This window comes from Crocuta crocuta, unplaced genomic scaffold, assembly GCF_008692635.1.
Source record: "Crocuta crocuta isolate KB4526 unplaced genomic scaffold, BGI_CrCroc_1.0 scaffold149, whole genome shotgun sequence".
In the NCBI taxonomy this organism is placed as follows: Eukaryota; Metazoa; Chordata; class Mammalia; order Carnivora; family Hyaenidae; genus Crocuta; species Crocuta crocuta.
Window position 1 is genome coordinate 3,639,592 of NW_027551561.1, and position 21,078 is coordinate 3,660,669.

At 39.6% G+C, this 21,078-nt stretch overlaps 1 protein-coding gene and 1 non-coding gene across 2 annotated transcripts in view; both read right to left on the reverse strand.

Moving 5' to 3' along the window:
- EFCAB5 (EF-hand calcium binding domain 5) overlaps positions 1-21,078 on the reverse strand; it is a 126,610-nt gene that overhangs the window by 17,372 nt on the left and 88,160 nt on the right. Inside the window, exons 15-18 of the mRNA XM_077749652.1 lie at positions 11,052-11,341; positions 8,452-8,621; positions 7,737-7,965; positions 4,765-4,926 (exon numbers count right to left, since the gene is read on the reverse strand). Coding sequence (XP_077605778.1) covers positions 4,765-4,926; positions 7,737-7,965; positions 8,452-8,621; positions 11,052-11,341 — 851 coding nt within the window. The remainder of the gene's footprint in view (positions 1-4,764; positions 4,927-7,736; positions 7,966-8,451; positions 8,622-11,051; positions 11,342-21,078) is intronic.
- On the reverse strand, positions 9,504-9,607 carry LOC144219830 (U6 spliceosomal RNA). The gene has a single exon (XR_013331507.1). It is a non-coding gene; the product is annotated as a U6 spliceosomal RNA (small nuclear RNA).

Sequence of the window (21,078 nt, forward strand, 5' to 3'; positions counted from 1 at the left end):
CACAAAATAAATCGAGACAAAGCACAGATGCTCACAGACAATTCAAAGGTGTGATGGCTGGAGGCATTGTGAGATGCTGAGTGCGGCTGGAGGGCAAGGAGATCTTGGTGGGGACACCCTTGCTGCTCTGGGGGCTCACCACAAAACAAACACTGAATGCCATTTTCACTTTTCACCTTTTTACGTAAAAGCAAAATCCTCTTCGGATTTCTTTCAGTTAGCAAAACCAGATACTACTGAGGGCCTTTAGAAAACAAAAGTGGCCTAACGTGAATTTCTGGAAAGTGGGAACACTAGCATCTATTCATTCTCACCTTATATATTACACATCATTTAGAATTTATTCTCCTCTGTTTTGTTTCTCTTGTGACAAACATTTTTTTTAAAACAAATCAAATAGAATAGAAAATATTAGAAAGCATCACATAGTAAAAGTAGGTATTGTTTTGTGAAACTTCTGTCTGAGTGTATGTATGTGTCTGTATGGGGTCAGGACATAGAATGGTTTTCATATGATAGGCCAAAGTCAATATAATTTTGAGCCACAATGATTCCAAACACTTGGGAGTACCTTAGGGCTTGGACCTCAGACATTTTTTCCTATCCTCACTCATTCTCTTGATCATTCTCTCTAGTTTCATGGTTTTTGTTTTGTTTTTGGTTATTATGGTAAAATATACATAGCATAATATTATTACTTTAATCATTCAAAGGTGTACAATTTGGTGGCATGAAATACATTAACGATGTTGTGTAACCCAATCACATGGTTTTAAATACCATTTATTTGCTAAGCCAGAGTTTTCCCCAAACACTAGCTCATATATTCAACTGTCTTTCTAATATCTCCACTCAGATGTCTAACAGGCATTTTAAATTATAGTTAAAAAAATCTTTTTCAATTTAGTAGGTAAAAAGTTAACTTTTACTTAACTTTGTATTTATTTCATTATAAGAACAATGGAACATTTTCCTGTATATTTATTGAGTGTGCCTTTTTAAAATATTTTTTAGTAGCTGTGTCTTTTGCTTTTTTTTGGATTTTTAAAAAAATCTGATTTGTGTAGAGTAGTGTTAACCTTTTGTTAAATATGTGGCAATTTTCCCCCCTTTGTCTAAAGCACCTTATTTTGTCTATAATTTGGTGCAAGGAAGTTTGACGTTATTAAGCCAACAATGTATCAACCTCACTTTAATTGTTTCAACCTTCGGGATAGATTTCGCCATTCTTCCGCAAAGACTGTAAATTCCCTCTCAACCCTCTTTTTCTTAGCAATGCTCATGCATTTATTTATTCTTTCTCCAGATGAAAATTAAATCATTTGGTCAATTAAAAAAAATTTGGGGATTTTTCTTGGAGTTTTTTGGAAGAAATTATATATGTTTTAGAAAGAGAGGGGGAGGGAATGAGTGGGGGAGGGGTAGAGGAAGAAAGAGGGAATCTTAAGCAGGTCAGAGCTCAGCTCAGAGCCCAGTCTGGGGGCTCGATCCCACTACCCTGAGATCATGACTTGAGCTGAAATCAAGAAATCAAGAGTTGAATGCTCAACCAACTGAGCCATCCAGGCACCCCAATCAGGGACTATTTGTAAAGGTGTGGATAGTATATAGAATCCCAGGCCTAGTAACAATAGGGAGCTGTTACCACTCAGCCTGAAGAGGTAAAGGAAGGAAGCGATTACCAGAACCTGGAGAGGACAGCTGTATGGAGAGGGTCACCTGATTGAAGGTGTAGTGGCTTTTAGTCGAAGAGGACAGCCAACCCACAGCAACCTGGCAGAGAGAGTGCCAGAAGCAAAACACCCAGCCTCACTCTCCTGTGTCCTGCGATCTCCTATTGGTATGTCTCATTGGACAAACCTAAGCAGAAGCCAAGGATCCTATTGATACTGTCTACTTTTTGAAGGAGAGCAGACTGGAGAAGAGGGCAGAATAGATTGGAGAAGCTGAAGACGAGGAAGGGGGAGGCTTAGGAAGTTACTAGAATTAAGTACTTGGAAAAAGGTATCCCTATTGCCACCCACAGCCATTTTAACACCAAAATCTCACCTCTCTTCCACTTAGGACGAACCCCTGACTATAGCCTTGGACCGGTACACTGGTCTCTCTGCTCAGGTGTGACCCCACCCAGACCCTGGGCTGCTGAGTGGCCCTCCTCTTCCTCCTCACTCTGGGGATATTTTCACTCTATAACTGACTCAGATGGATAGTGATCCTAGTGATCTTGTCCACAGGGTTGTGATTCTGAAAACTACCTACCCCTGAAGGCATGCTTTTGTTGACTGCTGTGGGTGATCTTAACTTTCTTCACAGTTCTCTAGATATCATTTCCCTTAAAGCCCAAACAGGGGTCTTCTTAAGTGTGGACACTGGCCAAGTCAAATCCTCTCCAGATCCCACACTACAATGGTGCCCATCAGACCTGGTGGTCTGTCCCCCACACTGAATGGTCCTCACCACCCTCATCCCCCACTGGGTGGTCCACCCCCCCTTTTGAGGGCATTTGGGGGTTCCCATTCCTGCCCCACCCCCAGGAGCAGCACCCACAACTAGGGTTCTCCATCTCCTCAGTCTGTTCGCTCTATCAGAGAGCTCTATGATCCTGCTCTTTGGCCAAGTCTGCATCAGCTTGGTCCAGCCACTGAGAAAGAAAAGAAGCTTGGAGAGAAGGGGAGAGACACATATGGAGGGCCAATCGAGGGACTGAGAGCACCAAGGTGCTGCCACTGTTGTGCCCGATTCACGAGTCCCCTGAGACCCCCATGGAGCCGACACCGATGCAAGTACAAAAGGGTCTTTATTACAAGCTCGAGCAGGGGCTCACCCGTCTACCAGTGTCGTGGCAGAAGGTGAAGCCCCGAACAAAAGTGAGCAGGGTTTTTAAGGGGTTAGGGATGGGAGTGTTACAGTGTACACGTTGTACATATGGCATCATCACATAAGCACCAATTACAATTGCACCCGTGTTAACAGCTTTGACCATTCAGTATCTGTGAGGTGTTCATTACTTTTGGTGGGACCCAATCATGACTTTTGAAAATCCTTTGAAAATGACCAATTATGAGGTGAGTTCAAAGGGCCCACATGGGGTTCAGGCAAGCTGTGAGAAATTGGCTAGTTTGTACAGAATAACTGTCCACAGTTCCCAGCCTTGACTCAGACCACAGGAATGTTTTTTGATTAGCTGATCTGAGGGTGGTCGGAGGATGGCTTTAGCCTTGAGCAATCTGAGGAACTGGGGCTATGTGCAGCCTGAGGTTGCTCTTAATGGAGGCCTTAATTTCAAAATGATATTACTTAGGCTCTTCACCACCACCTGAGCAGGCACTACACAGGATTGTTTAGTCTTTTTTAAAAAAGTTTATTTGTTTATTTTGAGACAGAGAGAGAGAGAGAGAGAGCGTGTGTGAGAGGGACAGAGAGAGAATCCCAAGCAGGCTCCACAGCCCGTGCAGAACCCAATGCAGGGCTTCGAACTCACAAACTTTGAGATCATGACCTGAGCCAAACCCAAGAGTCAGATGCTTAACTGACCGAGCCACCCAAGTGCCCCTCTTTTTTCCTTCTTAATGTTTATTTATTTATTTATTTATTTATTTATTGAGAGAGAGAGAGAGAGCAGGAGAGGGCCAGAGAGAGAGAGAGGGAATCCCAAGCAGGCTCTGTGCTATCAGTGCAAAACCCCACACGGGGCTTGATCCCATGAACTGCAAGATTATGACCGAAACCAAGAGTCAGATGCTTAACCAACTGGACTACCCAGACACCTCGGTTTATAAAGTGTTCTAAAAAGGAAGACAGACACCTTTCCATCCATTCTCACCACGTGCAAAATCCTAACATTAAAATTAAGTGTAAAAAGAAACAGAGAGAGAGAGAGAGAGAGAGAGGCAAACAAAGAAACAGACTCTTAATTATAGAAAACAAACTAATGGTTACTGGAGAGGAGGTGGGTGAGGGTTGGGGGATGGGTTAAATAGGTGATGGAGATTAAGGAGGGCACGGGTTGTGATGGGCACCTGGTGGGTGTTGTATGTAAGTAATGAATCACTAAATTCTACACCTAAAACTAATATTGCACTGTACATTAACTAGCTGGAATTTAAAACTTGGGGGAGGGGGAAGTGTAAAAGAACCAAAACAAACATTCAGCAAAAACTCCTTACATTATTGATAGGACTTTTCTCTTTAACGGGTGTGATGTAATCATGTCCCTCCAAAAAAACAGTGCCTCATCCTTTCCTACTTCCCCATTCGATTCTGGTGGGGGCTGCCATTTACTGTAAACTCTGACAGCCCTGCCCCCAGCTGGAGGCCATGTCGCAGAACAGACTAAAAATGCCCTCTTGGGTTTCCAAATTAACATGAGAAGGATTCTTTTTTAGTTACTAAGCAACTGGCTTGCCCTGTGGAGAAAGCCTATCTTAAGCTAGAAGGACAAAGCTAAAGCGTAGAGGGAAGCACATGTGAGACTTGCAAAGAGAAAGAACACGAGAAAGCGCTGATATTGAATTCCTGGTTCTTTCTCATCATCCTAGAAGTCAGCCTGATTCCTGTCCTTTCTTTATGTTGGTCACACAAGTCCATCAATTCCCTTTTTTGCCTAAGGCAGTTTGAGATGGACTTTTGCCACTCACAACCAAGGATCTTAAATTGGGATCATGGAAATATGTCCTTAGTTGGTCTAATAGCTACCATATGGTTTTAGCATATTAGCAAGACAATACTATATGGAAACTCTGTTCGAGGTCTGACACCGCCCACCTTGCCTTCATCCGTTGGGCCAGGCTCGATGAAGTATGTAGTGATGGTGGTGATGTTGGATGTGATGTCACAGAGCCAGGCGATGCCAGTGATCACAACATGCAGGATGTGCTCCCTGCTGTGGACGTAGTGATAGGCACTGCTGAAGACATTCGCAACACCCTGTAGAGACAGAAAATTTTAGTTGCATTTTTTGAAAGTTGTTTTTAATGTTTATTTATTTTTGAGAGAGAAAGAGAGAGTGAGAGCAGGGGAGGGGCAGAGAGAGGGGGACACAGAATCCAAAGCAGCTCCAGATTCTAAGCTGCCAGCACAGAGCCAGATGCGGAGCTTTAACCCACAAGCTGTGAGATCATGACCTGAGCCTAAGTCGGACACTTAACCAACTGAACCACCCGGACACCCCAACTGTCTTTTCTTTTTAAAATAGCAAAATAATGTACCAATTGAATTATATTTTTTTAAAGTTTATTTTTCAGAGAAAGCACAAAGTGGGGGAAGGGCAGAGAGAGGGGGACAGAGGACCTGAAACAGGCTCTGTGCTGACAGCAGCAAGCCTGATGTGGGGCTCAAACTCACAAACCCCGAGATCATGACCTGAGATGACGTTGGATACTCAACCACTGAGACATTCAGATTATCTTTTAAAACTAATGATAATCTACTTCAGACAAATCATTCATCAGTTCTCAAAAGGCAGTGTTCGGAATTCTATTATGAAAAAAAAGATCTCAAGAAATCAAAGATGTAAGGAGAGATCTACTATAAGATCCACATAACTTTATGTTTCCTGATAATCATCCAGTGAAATTTGTGATATGTGCTATCAAAGAATAGAGTCAGAAGAACAAGATAAAGTTTGAAATGAGGAAAAATATTTAAAAGCCAGGAGCTAACACCAGCTTTGGGCAGATGGGTAGGAGCTGCCCTGACTGATATGATGCAATATTAATGTCTGGATCTTTTTGTGCTTTCTGTCATTAGATCAGTATAGGCTGTACTCTGCCCAAGGCCTGCAACATGCTAGACAACATAATCTTATAAGCATTAAGAGAGCCTGTTCCATGGAAAAGGGGGACCAAGTCCTTAGAACTCAACTGTTGTCTTGTTGTCAAAAGACTCTACGAACCACAAATTCTTCAAGACTATATATCCAAGACTATAGTATCCAAGGCATCGAAGGATAACCCAGGACACTTTACCTTTAGGTCCTAGAGAGTCCATTTAAAGTTCATGTTGAGGGGCACCTGGGTGGCTTAGTCGGTTAAATGTATGACTTTAGCTCAGGTCATGATCTCACAGTTCGTTGGGTTTGAGCCCAACGTCAAGCTCTGTGCTGACAGCAGAGAGTCTGCTTGGGATTCTCTCTCTCTCTCTCTCTCTCTCTCTCTGCCCCTTCCCCATTTGCACATGCTTTCTCTCTCAAAATAAATAAATAAACTTAAAAAAATAAAAAGTAAATTTCATTTTGACAGGTTCTCTAATAAGATTATATATAATTCACCTACTGATAACTCCATACTTCTCCATTTTCTTCTTGATATCTTTATATCATTCTCATGTCAGATGAGAGTGAATCATATTATTAAAAAGATGTCCAGGGCTGCCTAGGGGGCTCAGTCAGTTAAGGGTCCAGCTCTTGATTTCGGCTCAGGTCATGATCTCACAGTTCATGAATTTGAGCCCCACATTGGGCTCTCTCTCTCTCTCTCTCTCTCTCAAAATAACTAAATAAACATTTTTTTAAATGTCCAGAGAAAAAGATTCCACCACTTTTCTTGGTTATATATCCAATAAACGGGAAGAGAAAAAAAATTTTAAGTTTATTTATTTTGAGAGAGAGAGATAGTGTGGAGGAGGGCAAAGAGACAGAGAGAGAGAATCCCAAGCACAGTGCTCTCTGTACTGACAGCACAGAGCCCAATGCAGGGTTCAAACTCACAAACTGTGAAATCATGACCTAAGCTAAAATCAAGAGTTGGACCTAACTGACTGAGCCACCCAGGCACCCTGAGAAGAGAAAATTTTAAACTGTGGTAAATAAACATAAAGAGCCAAAGGCTTAGAGGTGAGTAAGTGGTAAAGGTATAGCAAGTTCCTGATTGTTGCTACATCCCAGTGCATCACTTTCATAAAGTCTTTCAATCTCCCTTCATCACAATTTCTATTCATAAAATAAAATTAAAATGCTTGTAGAAATAAATGGTCTAGTCATACGTCTTAAAAGCGCATATCTTTTGGGGCATCTGGGTGGCTCAGTCAGTTAAGCATCTGACTTCAGCTCAGGTCATGATCTCTCAGTTCATAGATTCAAGCCCCGCCTTGAGCTCTGTGCTGACAGCTCAGAGCCTGGAGCCTGTTTAAGCTTCTGTGTCTCCCTCTCTCTCTGCCCCTTCCCTGCTCACACTCTGTCTCTGTCTCTGTCTCTCTGTCTCTGTCTCTCTCAAAAATAAACATTGAAAAAAATTTTAAGTGCCCATCTTTTTTGTGATCTAATTTGAAAACATGAATAGTCAAGAAACATTTAGGTTTCTTCCTACATTCTTCATCCTTAAAAATCATGACACTGAAACCAAGAGTCATGGGGATGCATTTATGGAAAGAATAAAAGATTTCTAAGTTCCCCTACTAATAAAACATAAATATCTCCCTTCTAAAGGTTTCATTTCTACTTTGTGGGTCTTCATTAGTAGTCTAATGGTTGGATTTCACTTCTACAACATAAAATGCTGTTTCTATGATTAGTGCAATAGGACACATATTAACAATCTTCCCAGAGGCTGAGGCATAGATGAGGCTGAGAGTCCTTCCATATGTAATGGAGAACCTCTCCAAAGACTGATAGACACAGTGAACAGGAACAAGTATGAGGACACTATCTATATACATAGCTTTATTTTCATCTGGTGTTAGGTTTTGCTTTGTAAAAAGTATAGAAGGAGAGGCCATCCTACCATTCCCCCATGACTTACCTGATAGAATCTGATCTCATGAGGTACAAAGATGTTTATTTTTTGGGGATCTCTTAGTGTGTCAACAGCCATGACCCCAAAGACCCTCATAGATGCATCCTGAAGAGGCAGAGCCAGGAATGAACCATTTTGACCACTCTTCTTAACAGAATAGTTCCAGAAGAAGATGTTCCCATGGTGCTGAACCTGGGGGACATGTATTGGCTTCCCTTCATCCACTACTGTAAAGCTGAGGAATAGGGATATGAAGATGGTAGAAAGGCACAGGAGAAGGCTTTAGATGAAACTATGCGGGAAATTAGATCAATTCTCCATTCATAGTTATGGTCATTATATGTCAGAGAAGTGGACTCATGAAATTACTAGTTTGGAGAGTCTGACTTGAGAAAAAGATTTAAAAAAACAAGCTTAGCTCATAACAGAGCGAACATATATGAACAGGACGCTGGAAACATAACTTATAGAGCAGGCATAAATAATCGAGCTGATGTTGTGAAGCAGAGTCCCAACATGGCAAATCAATGCCTAGGAGTGAGCTCTAGAAATGACCAGGTGAAGTTATTCAAAACTGGAAACCCATCACCTCCCACTTCAGAAACTGGTGACCTGAGGCATTTCTCTCCTGGGAAGCTAACTGGGATTTCAATACTAGTTTATTTCAGAAAAGGAATTATTTTTTAAAAGTGTAAAACCAACCTCTTCAAGAAATTCTTACCTGATTCCCTTCATGTCCCTGTAGAGTACTCTGTTCAGTACAAATGGAGCATCATCTAAAGTAGAAGCCACATTCCTCAATAGAACATTCCCTCTATCAGGCAGTAGTCTGTTTTCTTCTAAGAGGGAAATGTGAGCACTGATCTTCTTATTTCCATGGGCTTCAGCATCCTGTGGCAAAATGTTTCTGACCATGTATTTGCTGATTAAGAGTTATTCTCTTAATCATGTTTCCCTTCATTAGCCAGTTTGTGCATCTGACCACAATAATTACCATTCATGAGCAGTGGGGAAAAGGCTGATACCACAGCTGTCTCCCAAATTTAAGTTTTTGTTTGGTTTTGGTTTTGGTTTTTATTTGAGAGAGAGAAAGAGAGAGAGAGAGAGAGAGACAGAATCTCCACAGTGAGCGTGGAGCCTGATGAGGGGCTCGATCCAACAACCGTGAGATCATGACCTGAGCTGAAATCAAGTCAGACACCTAACCAATGAGCCACCCAAACGCTCCCTCCCTCCCCCCGTCCCCAGAAATGAGTTTTAATTAATGGAATAGATTTACTTTATGTCAACTATACTAAAAAAAAAAAAATCCCTTGTCTACTCAAATTTAGAGGTTTAAGGCTTGGATCCCTTTGAACTATATAGTCATATTGTTTCGGCTTCAGTTAAAAGTATTTATTTTAGAGGGCCAGGGCAAGAATATGGTTTCATTTAACTCCTATTTCTTGAGTACATTTTCACCATCTACTATGAAGTGAATGTAGGAAAAAACACTCTCAAGGAATTCTTAACATAGTTTGGCTATGATATTTCATTTATGCCAGGAAAAAATTTCTTTGGGCCCCCAATTACAGACTTTATGTAACTACTATTTCTAATTAAAATTACAGAAAACTCTCTGTACCTAAAATATTATTATGTTATTAATAATATTGTGTTAACACATATATTGAGCATGTCCATAAGTTGGGGACATCAAAGATGCTTTCCTTGATATTTGCATTCTCTTCCTATATATTTGGGTTTGGTTTTCTTTTCTCTTTTTATTTTTGGAAAAATATGGAACGCTTCACAAATTTGCGTGACATCCTTGAGCAGGGGCCATGCTAATCTCTGTATTGTTTCAATTTTAGTGCATGTGCTGCTGAAGTCAGCGCTGGATTTGCTTTTCATGTATTTTTTTCTTTTCCCTTTACTCTTTCTTTTCTACATAAAAGATCTATAGAGTAACTAGCAAATGTAGTAAGATTTCTCTTATGGTACCACAGATCTCTGAAGTCAGTTGGAGTAATACTTATTTTTCTAGGTTAGTCTTCTGCTCCTGGTCACATCATTTCAAAGTACATTGGAAAATTCAGCCATTCAGTTGATGAATCCATTAATTAAGTGTTGCTATTTAGCTGAGATGAATGGTTCCAAGTTCCCTGGACTAGTGGAATCTGTGAGAGATTTCTTATATATATATGTATATGTATAAATATAAATAAATAAATATGTAAACAGCATGGCTGCCTTATATATATACACACACACATACATATATATGAATATATATATGTGTATATGTATAAGGCAGCCATGCTGTTTCTGTCTGGGAGGATCAGCCAGCTGGGAGTGTCTGAGGGGGTGGCAAAGCTGTGGGCAGTGGCCCATCAGAGTCATGTGTTTTAAGTGACACAATTCTATAATAGTGTCAGCTTGTTTCTAGGCAGTGCAATGAAATATTGTGTGATATTGGATCCTACTTCATAATGACTTTATGATTTAAATAGTTTCTCTTTAAAAATTTTTAATGTTTAGTTTGAGAGAGTAAGAGAGTGAGCAAGTGGGGGAGGGGCAGAGAGAGAGGAGAAAGAGAATCCTAAGCAGGCTCCATGCTGTCAGCACAGAGTCCAATGTGGGGCTCCATTGGATGAACCATGAGATCATGACCTAAGCTGAAAGCAAGTGTCAGACACTTAACTGACTGAGCCACCTAGGTGCCCCTTAAATAGTTTAAATTTTTTTTTCATTTGAGAGAGAGAGAGAGTATGTGTGTGTGTGAAAGCAGGGGAGAGGGGCAGAGGGAGAGTGGGAAAGAGAGAATCTTACCCAGGCTCTACATTCAGCGAGGACCCCACACAGGGCTCGATTCCATGACCCTGGGATCATGACCTGAGCCAAAATCAGGAGTTGGACGCTAAACCGACTGAGCCACCCTGATGCCCCTAAATATTTCCTTTTCGAAACTGACTCCTAAAACACTATTCAAGGGAAATGTAGCTTCAAATGCCTGCACCATCTCCTTCCTGATATTTTTCACTATTAGTCTATTGTCTGTTCTAATCTTATTGACTCTCAGCATAAATTAAATTAGAAATCCCAAGACATAATTCTGTCTCTTGTGCCCTTCCTCTCTACTTCTACCTTCCCAACCTACAATCAGTCCAGCTTCATCTTTCCCAGGCTTTGGGTCACTGTAATGTTTTGGAATAAATAAAACATCTATAGCAGTACCCAGTGATATTTCAAGAGAATTTAGTGTGCTCCCCCTCTGCAACCACTGAACATCACCTACGAGAGGAATTTTTTCCTCTTATATGTCACGCTAGAAAAACATACCTGAGTGAGAGCCTTAAAGGTTTCGGTGTATACTGGCTCCAAGGATACCCCACTTGTCTCTGCAGCATGTTGGATTTGGTGCAGCCACTTCCGCCTGGCACAATTCCTCAGATTCTCAGTATGGCTCCTTTCTAAAGTATTCATCAGAAACTCGACTACACTTTCCAGAACATGATCTTCATTGCCCCTGAGTTCAGATACAACCAACTCTATATATTTCTGAAATTGTTTTGAAGACAATCTCACTTCTTGACCAGGATGTGGCTTTGGAAATTGGATGTGTAGTTTAGCTAAAAGACATAAACACAAAACCAAGAACTAATCAAAAGTTCATTTATTGGGGCACCTGGGTGGCTCAGTCAGTTAAGCGTCTTACTTCGACTCAGGTCATGATCTCACCATTCATGAGTTCAAGCCCCGTGTTGGGCTTTGTGACAGCTTGGAGCCTGGAGACTGCTTTGGAATCTGTGTCTCCATCTCTCTCTTCCCCTACCCCACTTGTGCCCTGTCTCTCTCTCAAAAATAAGCAAAAAACCATTTTTTTTAAAGTTCACTTATCTATGGGGGAAATTTTTATTCCCCTTTTATAGCAGACTGAAGCTCCTGACAACTGCTCCCCACAGAAAACCAGGTATATCAAAGGTATCTCAAAGCCCAACGAAATATCTCACAGTGAATTTCTGTATTGAACCCAAGATATCCTGTGTCATCTTCCCTGTTTCCGTTTTGTTTTTTTAACTCTATCACTCAGCCAGATGAGACTCCGGGGTCAATCTGACTCCTCCCTACTTTTTACCTTCCATATCCAATAGGCCACTTAATCCTATCCTGCTAGCCTTTAGCAATGTATCTTGTGGCTAGTCCTCTACATTCCTACTTCCATAATCACAGACCAGTATTAGTCATTGTATACATAATTAGATTACCAGTAGTAAGGCTCAATACATATTTATAAAATTAAATTAAAACAATTTACAACAAAAAGCAGAATCAGACCTATAAATACAGAGAACAAACTGATGGTTGTCAGAGGGAAGGTGGGTGGGAAGATGGACAAAAGAAGGGGAATGGGAGATACAGGCTTCTTGTTATAGAATAAATAAGTCAGAAGGATAAAAGGCACAGCAGAGAGGATACAGTCAATAATATTGTAATAGCTTTGAATGGTGACAGATAGTGTCTACACTTGAGGGGAGCATAGCATAACAGATAGAAAAGTTGAATCACTATGTTGTACACCTGAAACTAATGTAACATTGTGTGTCAGTTATACTTAAATTAAAAAATTTAATGCATACATATCACACAACTGGAATGAACCTCAAAGACACTAAGTCAAATTTATGGCTTTTATTAATCATATTTAAATAAACACACTCCTCAATTATTCTAAATAATAAAAATATATCAACATGCAAAAATAAAAAATAAAATGAAATTCCCTGGTTCAAAGTCCTACCATATTCAGTGACAGATGATGCTGTATCTGATGTGAGCATAGCACAATGTATTGAGAAGCTGAATCACTGTGCTGTACACCTGAACCTAATGTGACATTATATGTTAACTATACTGAAATTTAAAAATTAAAAATAAATAAAAATTAAGAAACAGGGGGAAAAGTCCTCCCGTATACAGATCCAGTCCATTTTCCAATAATATCTACCCATAATACCATATAGAAATTATTTGCTCTTGTATCTCCATTATACTCACGGTCCTGACAATGTCTTGCACACTTCTGCATCCACATTTCTTCTATTTTTTAATTGCACAATTATGAATGTGCTACCAAACTTAAGCATTTGCAGTAACATATCTCACTCCATGCTCCTACTCTGTTCCATCCCCTGCCCCCCGACACCCCCACCAATATCCTGTGATTTTGCTTTTGCTTTATCCTTCCCTTCCTTTTATTTTCCCAGTAGTGTTGTGTGTGTGTGTGTGTGTTTGTGTGTGCACTTCTAAACAATACGTGGTTTAGTTTTGCCTGTTTGTAAATTTCAGAAAAAGGACATCATACTATATATATATACTGGGACTTACTTTTTTATTTCACATCATGCTACCATATCCATCCGTGTTGTTCCTGTAGCTGTGATTCACTCATTTTCACCAGTATATACTATGTCATTCTGTGAGTATACCACCATTGATTTATTCTCCTGTCAGTGGGCATGTAGGTTGTCACCAATATTTTGCTATACATGTCTCCTGGTATGCATGTGCAAGTTTCTTTGACATTTATTATAATTTAATAAGTCATAGGATATGTACTCTTCTTGTTTAAATTTTACAGTCTCTCCTTCCTGAAGAAGGCTTCTACCATGATTTCTCCTTCTCTTGGGAGACAAGCATCTATTCCATACCATTTATTTGATAATTAACAAATACTGCCTGTTACTTTTAGTCCTCCTACAATGAAGGTTTCTCATTTTTGTAGTTGGAATTTTGTTGATTTTTTCCAGTTTTATACTATTTGTTTACTTGTTTATAAATTTACTTAAATTTTCGTTCGTTAACATATTAGTTAATGATCAGTGAGTGCAAATTAGTTTCAGGAGTAGAATTTAGTGATTCATCACTTACATACAACATTCAGTGTTCATCAAAACAAGTGCCCTCCTTAATGTCCATCCCCCATCAATCCAATCTCCCACTCACTTCCCTCCATCAACTTTCAGTTTGTTCTCTATCATTAAGAGTCTCTTGTGGTTGTTTCCGTCTCTTCTGTTTTTTCCTCCTCTTTCCATATGTTCATATGCTTTGTTTCATAAATTCCACATGAATGCAATCATATGGTATTTGTCTTTCTCTGACTGGGTTATTTCGCTTAGCATAATACATTCTAGCTTCATCCACATCTTTGCAAATGGCAAGATATATATACATGCCACATCTTCTTTATCCATTTATCAGCCAGTGGACATTTAGGCACTGTCCATAGTTTGGCTATTGTTGATAATGTTGCTATAAACATTGGATGTGTATGTACCCTTTCAAATTTGCATTTTTGTATCCTGTGGGTAAATACTTAATAATGTAATTTTGATAGGGATTGCATTACATGTGTAAATTGTTTTGGGTAGTATAGACATTTTAACAATGTTCTTCTGATCCATGAACATGGAATGCTTTTCCATTTCTTTGTGTCCTCTTCAATTTCCTTATACTTTTCAAAGTACAGATCTTTTACCTCTTTAGTTAGGTTTATTCCTAGGTATATTATTGGTTTTGGTGCAGTTGCAAATGGGACCAATTACTTGGTTTCTTTTTCTGCTGCTTCATTATTGGCATATAGAAATGCAACAGATTTCTGCACGTTGATTTTATTTATTTATTTATTTAATTTTATTAAATAGTTTATTGTCAAGTTGGTTTCCATATAACACCCAGTGCTCATCCCAACAAGTGCCCTCCTCCATGCCCCTCACCCCCCTTCCCCTCCCTTCCACCCCCATCAGCCTTCAGTTTGTTCTCGGTCTTCAAGAGTCTCTCATGGTTTGCCTCCCTCCCTCTCCCCCACTATCTTTCCCCTTCTTCTCCCCCCGGTCCTCCGTTAAGTTCCTCCTATACGTGCAAACATGTGGTATCTGTCCTTCTCTGTCTGACTTATTTCGCTCAGCATAACACCCTCAAGTTCCATCCATGTTGCTACACATGGCCAGATTTCATTCTTTCTCATTGCCATGTAGTATTCCATTGTATAGATAAACCACATCTTCTTGATCCATTCGTCCGTTGATGGACACTTAGGCTCTTTCTATGTTTTGGCTATAGATGTTGATTTTATATCCTGCAACTTTGCTATATTCATATATTGGTTTTAGCAATTTTTTGCTGGAGTCTTTCAGGTTTTCTACATAGAGTATCATATCATCTGCAAATAGTGAATGTCTGACTTCTTCCTTACAATTTGTATGCCCTTTATTTCTTTTTGTTGTCTGATTGCTGAGGCTAAGACTCCCAGTATTATGTTAAATAGTAATGGTGAGAGTGTCTTGTCTTGTTCCTGACCATAGGGGAAAGTTTTTCTCATTGAGGATGATATTAGCTGTGAGTCTTTCATATATGGCTTTTATGATGTTGAGGTATGTTCCATCTATCCCTACTTTATTGAGGGTTTTAATCAAGCATGGATGCTGTATTTTGTCAAATGCTTTTTCTGCATCTACTGACAGGATCATATTTTTTTAATCCTTTCTTTTATTAGTGTGGTATATCATCATCTTGATTAATTTGCAAATGTTGAACCAGCCCTAAAGCCCAGGAATAAATCCCACTTGACCATGGTGAATAAGTCTTTTAATGTATTGTTGGATTTGATTTGCTAGTATTTTGTTGAGAATTTTTGCATTCATGTTCATCAGGCAAGTTGGCCTGTAATTCTCCCTTTTAGTGGGTCTTTGTCTAGTTTTGGAATCAGGGTAATATTGGCCTCATAGAATGAATTTGGGAGCTTTCCTCCCATTTCTATTTTTTGCAACAGTTTGAGAAGAATAGATGTTAACTCTTCTTTAAATGTTTAGGGGCACCTGGGTGGCTCAGTTGGTTAAGCGTCCACCTTCAGCTCAAGTCATGATCTCATGGTTTGTGGGTTTGAGCTTCCACGTTGGGCTCTGTGCTGACAGCTCAGAGCCTGGCTCTTGCTTCGGATTCTGCATCTCCCTCTATCTCTGCCCCTCCTCCACTTATATTCTGACTCTCTCTCAAAAATAAATAAAACATTAAAATAAATAAATAAATGTTTAATAGAATTCTCCTGGGAAGCCATCTAGCCCGGGACTCGTTTGTTGGGAGATTTTTTTGATAATGGATTCAATTTCTTTGTTGGTTATGAGTCTGTTCAAATTTTCTTTTTCTTTTTTTTTTGTAGTTTGTGAATTTCTAGGAATTTATCCATTTCTTCCTGATTGTCCAGTTTGTTGGCATACAATTTTTCATAGTGTTCTCTTGTTCTCTTAAAATTGTTTGTATATCTGTGGTGTTGGTTGTGATCTCTCCTCTTTCATTCATGATTTTTTTTATTTTTAAATTTTTTTTTTTAATTTATTTCTGAGAGAGAGACAGTGTGAGCAGGGGAGGGTCAGAGAGAGGGAGACACAGAATCCGAAACAGGCTCCAGGCTCTGAGCTGTCAGCACAGAGTCTGATGTGGGGCTCGAACCCACGAACTGTGAGATCATGACCTGAGCCGAAGTCGGACGCTTAACCGACTGAGCCACCCAGGCGCCCCATGATTTTATCTATTTGGGTCCTTTCTCTTTTCTTTTTGATAGGTCTGGCTAGGGGCTTATCAATTTTGTTTACTCTTTCAAAGAACCAGCTCTTAGTTTTGTTGATCTGTTCTACTTTTTTTGTTTGTTTGTTTCTGTATCTTTTATTTCTGCTCTAATATTTATTATTGCCCTTCTGCTGGCTTTAAGCTTTATTTGCTTTTCCTTTGCTAGCAATTAGGTACAAGGTTAGATTGTTTATTTGGGACCTTACTTGCATCTTGAGATAGGCCTGATTTGTAATATACTTTCTTCTTAGGACTGCCTTTGCTGCATCCTAAAGGGTTTAGACCTTAGTGTTTTCATTTTCATTGGCATCCATGTATTTCTTTAATTTCCTGGTTAACCCATTCATTCTTTAGTAGGATGTTCTTTAACCTCCATGTATTTGAGGGCTTTTCAATTTTCTTCTTGTGGTTGATTTTAAGTTTCATAGTGTTGTGATCTGAAAATATTCATGGTATGATCTCAATCTTTTTGTACTTGTTGAGGACTGCTTTGTGACCCAGTATGTGATTTATTCTGTAGAATGTTTCATGTGTACTAGAGAAGAATGTGTATTCTGCTGCTTTAGGATAAAATATTCTGAAGTCCATCTGGTCCAGTGTGTCATTCAAAGCCATTGTTTTCTTGTCAATTTTCTGCTTAGATGATCTGTCCTTTCCGTAAGTGGAGTGTTAAAGTCTCTTAGCATTATTATCAATGAGTTTCTTTATGTTTGTTATTGATTCATATATTTGGGTGCTACCAAGTTGGAGGAATAAATATCTATAATTGTTAGTACTTTTTCTTTAAAAATTCATTTTATTTTATTATTTTATTAATGCTTTTTAATTTATTTTTGAGAGAGAGAGACAGCATGAGCAGGGGAGTGTTAGAGAGAGAATAAATAATTACAATTGTTAGTACTTTTTCTTTAAAAATTTATTTTATTTTATTTTTATTAATGTTTTTTAAATTTATTTTTGAGAGAGAGACACAGCGTGAGCAGGGGAGGGCCAGAGAGGGAGATACAGAATCCGATGACAGACTCCAGGGTCTGAGCTAGCTGTCAGCACAGAGCCCGACGCGGGGCTCGAACCCACGAACTGTGACCCGAGCTGAAGTTGGCCGTTCAACCAACTGAGCCACCCAGGTGCCCCTAAAATTTTTTTAAATGTTTATTTATTTATTTTGAGAGAGCATGCGATTGGGGGAGGGGTAGAGAGGAAAGGAGACCAATAATCCCAAGCAGGTTTCACACTGTCAACACAGAGCCTGATGTGGGGCTTGAACTCACAAACTGTGAGATCATGACCTGAGCCAAAATGAAGACTCAGACACTTAACCAACTGAGCCACCCAGGCACCGCTATAATTGTTGGTACTTCTTGATCAATACACCCCTTAATTATGATATAATCCCCTTCTTCATCTCTTGTTATTGTCTTTGTTTTAAAATTCAGTTTTTCTGATATAAGTATGGCTACTCTGGCTTTCTTTTTATGTCCATTAGCATGATAGGTGGTTCTCCATCTCCTCACTTTCAATCTGCAGGTGTCCTTAGGTCTAAAATGAGTCTCTTAGAGGAAGCATATAGATGTGTCTTGTTGTTTTTATCAATGCTGATACCTTCTGTCTTTTGACTGGAGTATTTAGTCCATTTACATTCATAGTGATTATTGTAAGACATGAATTTAGTGCCATTATGTCACCTGTAGAGCTGTGGAGTCCTCAAAATTTCTTGTAGGCCTGGTTTAGTGGTCATGAACTCCTTTATTTATTTATTTATTTATTTATTTATTTATTTATTGGTCTGCAAAACTTTATCTCTTATTCTGAATGACAGCCTTGCTGGATAAAGAATTCCTGGTTGCATATTTTTACCATTCCACACGTTGAATATTTCTTCTCACTCCCATCTGGCCTGGTAAGTTTCAGTGGACACGGCCTCTAACCTTATGTGTCTACCCTTGTAGGTTAAGGAACTTTTGTACCTAGCTGCTTTCAGAATTCTCTTTATCTTCGTATTTTGCAAATTTCACTATGATATGTCGTGGTATTGACTTATCCTTGTTTTGAGTGGCGTTCTCTGTGCTTCTTGGACTTGAATGCCTGTTTCCTTCCCCAGATCAGGAAAGCTTTCAGCTAAAATTTGTTCAAATAAACCTTCTGCCTCTTTTTCTTACTCTTCTTCTTCTGGGATTCCCATGATACGGATAGTGAGTTCTACAAATCTATAATGGATTTGTAGAATCATTGAGTTTCCTAAGTTTCCCTTCGTGATCTAATAGTTTGCTTTCCCTCTTCTTTTCAACTTAATTATTTTCCAGAAATTTATTTTTTGTATCACCTATTCTCTCCTCTGCTTCTTCAATCCTCATTGTGAATATATCCAGTTGGTTTTGCAACTCTGTTATAGCATTTTTAATTTCAGTTTGACTAGTTTTTAGATCTTTGATCTCAGCAGTAAGAGTTTCTCTGGTGTCTTCTATGCTTTTTTTCCAAGCCTAGCTAGTAGTCTTATGACAGTTGCTCTAAATTCTTGCTCAGATATATTGCTTATTATCAATTTTGAGTAAGTCCCTGGCTGTGATTTCTTCTTTACCTTTCTTTTGGGAAAATTCCTCTGACTTGTCATTTTGGCTAAGTTTCTGTCTTTTGCATGTTTTGAATGCTTGGTATGTTCCCTTCATCTGAGAATAATACCGTATTAAAAAGGGGTCATGCACTGTCCTGGGCCTGGCACTTCAGTAAGTGATTTTGATGTACGCTGTGTACCCTCTGCTATTGCATTTTGGCTCTTTCCCACTGGTCAGTCCTCTACAGAGCTCCTCCTGCTTACAGTGGGAAGTGTTTGGACCTTTAACTAGGTGTGCCTTGATATGTTTGTTAAAATAAGCCTCTCACCTGCCACCCTATCTCCCTCCAACCAAGGAGATCCTTCTGCCAGTCCACAGATTGATTTCATGGGTGTTCCAAGTGACCTGATATCAATACAGCTGGTTTGAGGGATGAAAAAGGCCCAAGGTCCCCCTACTTCTTCATCATCTTAACTCCTCCCCTCTAGTGTGAACTTTTGTTGATTTTTGCTCTATCACATCCACTCATCTTTCTCCTATTACTAGTATCCCAAATTTTGTCTTCGGGAAACTACTCCACTCTCATCTCACTTTGTTTGAGTGAGATTCCATTCAAGATGCAGCATGCATTTCCGGCCTAAACCAGTCAGGACATTCTATTCCCTCAGACGGTGTGGTTAGTTTAGTCCAGACTAAGCCAGACTTTTTGCTAGGAAGAGGACATTTTCCTTTTTTATTCTCACTGGACTGGAGGGTGTGAGCCTGTACCTGGACTTGACAAGGGAGAAAGCTGTATTAAAATGGAGTCAAAACACAGAAAAGAGCAAGGTCAGACTGAAAAAGAGAAAAAGAAAGAAGCAGACACTTGTCCTCATGTCACTACTTGAAGTCCCAAATCTATCTGTGTTCTGAACTAGCCCTGGACTTTTCTATCATATGAACCGATAAAGGTTTTTGTTTGTTTGTTTGTTTAAACTCTGGGCTGGGTTTCCTATTACTTGGATTCAAAGGGTCCTAACTGATATAATCTTGAAATCAATTAACTTGTGGGCTCTTCTTCTATTCCTCTTCCTTTTCCTCCTCCTCCTCCTTCTCCTCCTCCTTTTATTCTTTTCTTTCTTGAACAATAAGGTCCTAAAGCCATTGGTGAGGTAGGGCATGTTAAACATTTGCTCCTGGTCAAAGGACCCCAGTGGCCCAGAATAGGGCAGTAGAATCCAGTGGAGTAAGGAGGGCACTGTTCAGGAAGTGATAGGCATGGGTTGTTAGAGCCTGAGAAGGTAAGGATGGTATCCAGGGGCAAGGGCAATCTCAGCCTACATGAGTGAAGAGGGGGCTCTGCAGAGGTGGTTTGGCTTGGGGTGTCAGAACCCGAGCAGGATGAAGAGGATATCCACATGGGATAGATGCTCAACATGGAGTATTTAGGCCTGAGAAGAGCGAGAAGGGCATCCAAATGGAAGGACAGCCTGATTTTGGAAGTTAGAACCTAAACAGAGTGAGGAGGGTATCTATGTAGAGGGGCAGCCCATCCCATCATTGAATCTGCTAGGATTCAATGAGAACACAGTGTCATTTACATGATATTCCTGGTAAAGATGAGTGATCTGAATTTAATCATGAGGAACCATTAGACCAACCTAAAAGGATGACATAGTACAAACAAACAGCCTATAATCTTCAAATGGTGAAAGTCATGGCAATCAAGGAAAGACTGAGGAGTTTCTTAGATTCCTTATTTCAGAGTTAAGAAGCGGCAGTTGTTTTACACTAACTACTTGTTCAGTTTTCAATTTCTTTAAAAAAAACACTATGTGGGATGCCTGGGTGGCTCAGTCAGTTAAGCGTCCGACTCTTGGTTTTGGCTCAGGTCATGATCTCACAGTTAGTGGGTTCTAGCCCTGTACTGGGCTCTGTGCTGACAGTGTGATGCCTGCTTGGGATTCTCTCTCTCTCCCTCTGCCCCTTCCCTGCTTGTTCTTTCTCTCAAAAATAAGTACATATTTAAAAATCACTATGTGAGTTTTTCAGTGAGATTTTCTAAATAAACATGGTTCATAAATGTTCAAGATTTCTGGAATTTGGTTACAAAATGCATCACAAAAATGTCATAACTTTAAGAGAGTTAAATGTCCTACTTACAGAGAAATTTTTATATTAAAGCAAATGTTATCATTTAATAGAAAATTAGA